Source organism: Oncorhynchus nerka, linkage group LG13 (genome assembly GCF_034236695.1).
Source record: "Oncorhynchus nerka isolate Pitt River linkage group LG13, Oner_Uvic_2.0, whole genome shotgun sequence".
Taxonomy (NCBI): Eukaryota; Metazoa; Chordata; class Actinopteri; order Salmoniformes; family Salmonidae; genus Oncorhynchus; species Oncorhynchus nerka.
The window spans coordinates 66767795-66774321 of record NC_088408.1 but is presented as its reverse complement, the minus strand read 5'-3'; the positions used below and the strand labels follow the sequence as shown (position 1 = coordinate 66774321).

Here is a 6527-nt window from a genome sequence, read left to right as displayed (position 1 = left end):
AAGTAACAAAATAAAATCTAGAAAAACATGCCAAAATGCTATACGAAATTAGACCTGAAGCATTTTATAGTGCCATTATAAAAAACAAAAAGAGGTTGGAGATTTGCATTACATGCTTGAATAACCTAATGTTAGAATTAAACAGTTAAGGCCTTGCTCTGACCTTGTGGGGGCCCCGCAAAACTGTGCTATGCCACTGATGAGAAAGTGTTGAATTACGTGAGGTATATTTAATGAAATATACGTTTTGTAATGTTTAGGCTGTTACAAATGTACTGTTATAAGTGGATACCCGTGGCATTCCGGCAACTTTGAGAAAAATTACTTGCAGTGCATTTCAACATGACGCGTTGGAGGCGATGAAACAACAGACCCCCATTCATTTTCAATTTAAGGAAGTGAGGACCAAAGTTGGGGAAAGCTGAACTTTATGCAAATACTCTGCGATATTGCAACGCTATTGACCAATCGAAGTTCACTATAGCTTCCAGCCCCTACTGGATTGGCTGTTGATGCCTAGCACTACCTAGCCTGTTTGCTAGCACCCACATGAGAGTGAAGCAAGAGTGACTATCCGAATTAAAGTGCATTTCCACATACACATTAGGAGAGATGAAACAATGGAGCCCTATTCATTTTCAATGGAGGGAAGTGAAGTGGGCGGGGGAACTCTCGGCGATACGATTTTAATTCATAAGGTTGGCAGTGTTGTTAAGGTTAGGGTTAAAGTTAAGGTTAATTGTAGAAATAGGCGGGGTTTAGCCATAATTATGACTTTGTGGCTGTGGTAACTAATGACGACCCTCAGATGTGCCTGTTGTTCACACAATTATCTGCCGTCTCATTGGTTAGAAGGTTCCCACCTGATCTTGCCTCCTCCTGCCTGCATTCCATATTTGGGGACATGTTTTTCCATTGTTAGAGCGGTCACTTGACTATCTGGTCAATATAATAGAACATCTTTGCTGCTGTTAGTTTTTTACATTTTGCTAAATTGATTAGGGCCTAATTATGATTGACATGTAATAATAAACTTGTAGCATACCTAGATAAAGAGTTCACTAGCTGCTTGGTGACATGGTAAACCTGTAGGCTAGTCTAGATATCTTTCATAACCATGAAAATTGGGTGAGTTATTATTAATATTATTATTATCATCATCATTATTATTATTTCGAATATCAATATGTTGCATTTTTTGTTTTTATGCGCTACAAGTGTAAGTGGCAGATTGTTAATACACAGTGTGAATCCCTGAACATCTGTCGTGGTTGTATGCGAGTGAATCATGATACGATGGCGGACTAACTACAGCTTTATGTATGCAGGTTTATGGGCATTAGATGCAGGAATATTGGAAAAATTGAGAGTGGGAGGGAGGGAGGGAGAGAGACAGACAGACAGACGAGTGTTATGGATGGTTGCCCCCATTCAGGGTTTGTTCAGTTACGACAGTTCCTCAATTCAAGGCAGCAGACAGCGAGCGAACTGTGTATTTGTGCTAGAGAGGTTCTATGGGGGCGTGCGTCTCGGCGGACTGTCATCTGGGCTGTGTTCGCGAGAGGAGATGGCTGTTCTGTCTTTCCAAGCAGGTTTGCCGGACCATTTTTGGTGAGATGGTTGTGCAGGAGAAGCATAGGAAGGTCTGTACAGTGCGAGCTTTGCTTATGTGTGTTTATGTTTACTGCATAGTTTGCTTGTTACAGTGTATCTTTTCGTCTATGTAAGTGTAAGTTAGTATGTTCATGTATCTATGATGCTTATCCTTATCCTTCCTACAATACATTTAAAAAGCGCTATTCTAGAAAAGGAATTTCGTTTTGTATACATAGCCTTAGAGCCACACTCATACATTTCACAGGAGGTTAGGAAGTGCAGCTCCGTTTCCATCTCATTTTGTGGGCTGTGTGCACATAGCCTGTCTTCTCTTGAGAGCCATGTCTGCCTACAGCGGCCTTTCTCAATAGCAGGGTAATGCTCACTGAGTCTGTACATAGTCAAAGCTTTTCTTAAGTCTGGGTCAGTCGCGGTGGTCAGGTATTCTACCACAGTGCAGTCTCTGTTTAGGGCTAAATAGCATTCTAGTTTGCTCTGTTTTTTTGTTGTTAACTCTTTCCAATGTGTCAAGTAATTATCTTTTTGTTTTCTCATGATTTGGTTGGGTGTAATTGTGTTGCTGTCCTGGGGCTCTGTGGGTCTGTTTTTGAACAGAGCCCCAGGACCAGCTTGCCTAGGAAACTCTTCTCCAGGTTCATCTATGTAGGTGATGGCTTTGTTGTGGAAGGTTTGGGAATCACCTTGGGAATCACCTTTTAATTTTTTTATTTTACCTTTATTTTACTAGGCAAGTCAGTTAAGAACAAATTCTTATTTTCAATGACGGCCTAGGAACAGTGGGCTAACTGCCTGTTCAGGGGCAGAACAACAGATTTGTACCTTGTCAGCTCGGGGGTTTGAACTTGCAACCTTTCGGTTACTAGTCCAATGCTCTAACCACTAGGCTACCCTGCCGCCCGTTTTCGGTGGTTGTAGAATTTTGGATAATTAGCGGGTATCGGCCTAATTCTGCTCTGCATGCATTATATGGTGTTTTACGTTATATACTGAGGATATTGGTGTTTGTCCCATTTTGTGAATTATTGGTTGGTGAGCAGACCGCAGACCTCACAACCATAAAGGGCAATGGGTTCTATAACTGATTCAAGTATTTTTAGATCGTTCACAGCTTTGTGGAAGTTTTCCTGTGGCGCTGATGTTTAGGCCGAGGTATGTATCGTTTTTTGTGTGCTCTAGGGCAACGGTGCCTAGATGGAATTTGTATTTGTGGACCTGGCAAATTGACCTTTTTTGGAACACCATTATTTTTGTCTTACTGAGATTTTTGTGTGTGTGTGTGTGTCAGAAAGACAGGTTTTGGTGTTTGAATGCAGCAATGTGACTCATGGCTTTCTACAGTGCAGTGCGGAGGTGTGTGGAGAACTGAATTTTAAATGCCATCTGTGTGTGTGTGCGCGCATGGTGCACTGTGTGTGTCCAGAGCTGAGTGTGGGGGTGGGAGTTTGTGTAAAGGGTGGCGCAGAGGGTGGGAGTTAGTTCCGTATTAAACCAGCTACGTGGGGGAGGTAATGTGGAAAACTGAGCTTGCAATGAGATCTGCATGTTGGTACTCTGCTTCTTTATTAGATGCTGTGTGTATCTGGTTGTGCAGTGCCTATGTCTAATGACCTTTTCCCTGTCTCCCCCTCTCCGATGCAGAGACCAGATACCCTGAGGTGTGTTGTCTGTCTGCATTTGTCGAAAATGAACAAGGGAGGGAGCTGCACAAATATCAGACAGCCAGGCACCATGCAGGGGGAACCCTCCCCTCATCCCTGAGTGCTGATATTTCAGGACTGGAGCCTGAGTGTGTCATATCAGATAGTGTCAGACTGCATCCAGAAGGGGGGATGATAAGAGCTTCCTGAAAGTAGCCTTTGAGAAACCCTGTGGAACATTTTCCTCTAATAGCCATTTTCAAGCAGTGTCAGACAGGGTTGGTTATTGACCTTCTCAACGGTAGTTTCTTCAGACCAAACTCAGTGGTTTTAGCGAAGAGCCAGAATGGAGTGGTCACTAGAGAGGGTGAGGGAGATGGTGGCTGGAGGGATGCAGTCTATGAGGGACTGTGAGTCCAGTGCCTTTGGCACAGCCATGTGCCTGCTGCTGCTCTTTGTGTGGTACTGTTACAGGGTAGGTCGTGAGCACAGCTCCTCTCCCCTGCGTGGGGGGTACAGCACTGAGCCCAGTCGAGTAGGAGGGGGTGGGGGGGCCTTGATCAGCACAGATGGGGATGGTAGGGCTAAAGGCAGGCCGGTGTCAGGGGTGGAGGAGCAGAACGGCTTTGCTTACTGCCAGTCCGCTGAGTCCTTTCGCTGCACCAACACAGGGGACGGTCTCAATCAGAAGCTGTACCACAGCCTGCAAGATTACGCCAAACGCTACACCTGGTCGGGCATGGGCAGGGTACACAAAGGGGTACGAGACCAGGGTCGCTACCTTACCAGCCGGCCCACCATCCAGAGGCCAGAGGTGTTCTTCCTCCCTGACCTGCCCTCAGCACCCTTCTTCTCCCGGGACGCACAGAAGCACGACGTGGAGCTGCTGGAGAGGAGCTTCCCTGCTCTGCTGGCTGAGTTTGAGAGCATCTACCACTCCCCCCCAGCAAGGGCTGGCTCCTCCCTTCCTTTGGGCTGGAAGTCCAACAGCACCCCCCATGGTCAGTGGTGGACCTTCTACTTGTTGAACCAGGGCACTCCGCTGGCCCTCAATGCCAGGAGGTGCCCCCGGGCCTGGAGGGTGCTGGGTCAGCTGCGCACCTTTATCGCCAACAATGTGTTTGGAAACGCCTGCTTCTCTGTGCTGACCCCGGGAGCCCTGATCACTGAGCATTACGGCCCAACCAACGTCAGGCTGCGCTGCCACCTGGGTAAGAGGGGGAGGGAGCTGCCTGGAGGGCTACAACACTGTTAAATATAGGGATTTCAAAGATGCACCTGGCTCCCTGTGTGTGTTCACCTGTGTCTCTGAAACTATTACAATGATAATAATGATGTTTACTATTATAGGGTTGATGTAAAGCTTTCTTTGCATGACAACATATACAGTTGACATTTTAGAATATATTCATACAGTATGTGTTTGTGTCATGTAATATTTTCCCTGGTTTCCTTGGTAATTACTGTATATAGACTGACTTGCTGCCTGTCTTCCGTAGGTCTTAGAGTGCCCTCTTCCTGTGAGCTGGTGGTTGGCGGGGAGCCACAGTGCTGGTCTGAGGGGAGCTGTCTTCTGTTTGATGACTCCTTCCTCCACAGGGCCTTCCATGAGGGTGAGAGGGAGACGGCTGTGTGTGTGGAGGGGTTGAAAGGGTTCGCCTTTTTCTACCCGGGTTCTGTGTGTGTGTGTGTGTGTGTGTGTGTGTGTGGAGGGGTTGAAAGGGTTTGCCTTTTTCTACCCGGGTTCTGTGTGTGTGTTTTTTTGTGTGTGTGTGTGTGTACTCTTGTGAGAAAGTGTTATTAAGCTGTTATAAAAGCTTGATTGGAGGAAGACATGAATCTGTGTTTTTTTCTATGTTCAGGTGGCCCAGAGGACGGCCCCAGGGTGGTCTTCATGGTGGACCTCTGGCACCCTAATGTGGCAGCTGCTGAGAGACAGGCTCTGGACTACATCTTCACCCCTGGGCGCTGAGAAGACAAGGAGTTTGTCGGGGGGGGGGGGAAGAGAAACAGAGCTACAGAGAGAAAAACAGAGGTAAAGGGCAACGGAGAGAATGTCTTTCAAAATTTGGTGAAAAAAGAGAGAGTTGGTGAAAAAAGTAGAGAAGAACAGTGCGAGTGGGGCGGGAGGGAGCATTTCTCTTGTCCCGTTCCCACACTCACTGTGTACATATTCTCTGTCTTGTTCGAATCTGCTTTCTCCCTGTAACTCTTAGCACCTGCTGACTTTGACCAAACAGCCATAATGTAAAATGTTATATTTGAATGTTTACAGCCCCAATCCTTATCTCTGTGATTATCCCTGCCCATGTGTGATACTTTACTGTGCTCTCCTTTAGAAATCAAGACAGCTTTCACAAAAACATGCTTGGATAAGCATATAGAAACAGTTTTTTTAGAGATCAAATGGTTTGCTTGAAACAGTCTGTGTTGTTGCTACACAGACGAAAGGCTTGTATTTGGTCAATTATCTAATTGATTAATGGTTGTAATATGGTTGTATTTGATATCTTTGTATTTCTGTAAATAGAGTTGGAGTACAAAACATATCAGAGGTTTTGAAATATAATTGTCTTACAATCAATAGTTAAGTTATTGTGTGGTCTTAATATACTGGTACTGTAATGTCATCTTCTCTTCTGAGCATTTGTCATTTTGATACATTCAGTTTTAGATATCTGAAATGTTTGGCTATTGTTCAGTGACATTTTATATAATGCTGTGATTTTTTTCAGCTGTATATCAAATTTATGGTGATATTCTACCCCAATAGATTCATATTTGTGGCATTTGTACTCATTTTGAACAGTATTTAATAAATGGCAAATTATCTGAATCAGCCTACTTCTGTCTTGAATTCAGAATCTCATTTGTGCATGGTAACACTGTTGTAACAGCTTGTGTATTCAGTGGGTATGTATGTCAATTCCCTTGGGTATGATGTTGTTCTGCAGTTTCATATTAGTGGCACCAGGGGGCGTAGGTATGCCATATTTCAGTATGAGCAGATGGAGAGGAGGTAAATATGGATCGGCAACCTGCTGTTAGGGCAAATGTGTTACCTCCTGTGCCACAAAGGTTAGTTGTACAGTTGTAAAACTGAATGCCTTCAACTGAAAAGTGTCTTCCCATTTAACCCAACCCCTCTGAATCAGAGAGGTGCGGGCGGCTGCCTTAATTGACATCCACGTCTTCGGCGCCTGGGGAACAGTGGGTTAACTGCCTAGCTCAGGGGCAGAACGACAGATCTTTACCTTGTCATCTCGGGGATTT

General features: G+C 45.1%; 1 protein-coding gene across 4 annotated transcripts; it reads left to right on the top strand.

The window, feature by feature from the left end:
* The first annotated feature begins 923 nt into the window (after window positions 1–923).
* LOC115140564 (aspartate beta-hydroxylase domain-containing protein 2-like) lies at window positions 924–6090 on the top strand. Of its 4 annotated transcripts, none has more exons than XM_029678898.2 (4): window positions 924–1128; window positions 3256–4465; window positions 4754–4867; window positions 5117–6090. In XM_029678898.2, the coding sequence occupies exons 2-4, from the start codon at window positions 3601–3603 to the stop codon at window positions 5224–5226; spliced, it is 1089 nt and encodes a 362-aa protein (XP_029534758.1). In that variant the 5' UTR covers window positions 924–1128; window positions 3256–3600; the 3' UTR covers window positions 5227–6090. The 4 variants fall into 4 exon arrangements, with proteins under 4 accessions (XP_029534758.1, XP_029534759.1, XP_029534757.1 ...); XM_029678899.2 differs by lacking the exon at window positions 924–1128 and adding an exon at window positions 1402–1611; XM_029678897.2 differs by lacking the exon at window positions 924–1128 and adding an exon at window positions 1402–1643.
* Window positions 6091–6527: the final 437 nt, after the last annotated feature.

Coding starts and splice junctions, on each gene's coding strand:
- LOC115140564 (XM_029678898.2), top strand. CDS start 3,601: ATGGAGTGGTCACTAGAGAGGGTGAGGGAGATGGTGGCTGGAGGGATG. Junction 4,466..4,753: donor CAGGCTGCGCTGCCACCTGG/GTAAGAGGGGGA, acceptor TGTCTTCCGTAG/GTCTTAGAGTGCCCTCTTCC. Junction 4,868..5,116: donor CCACAGGGCCTTCCATGAGG/GTGAGAGGGAGA, acceptor TTCTATGTTCAG/GTGGCCCAGAGGACGGCCCC.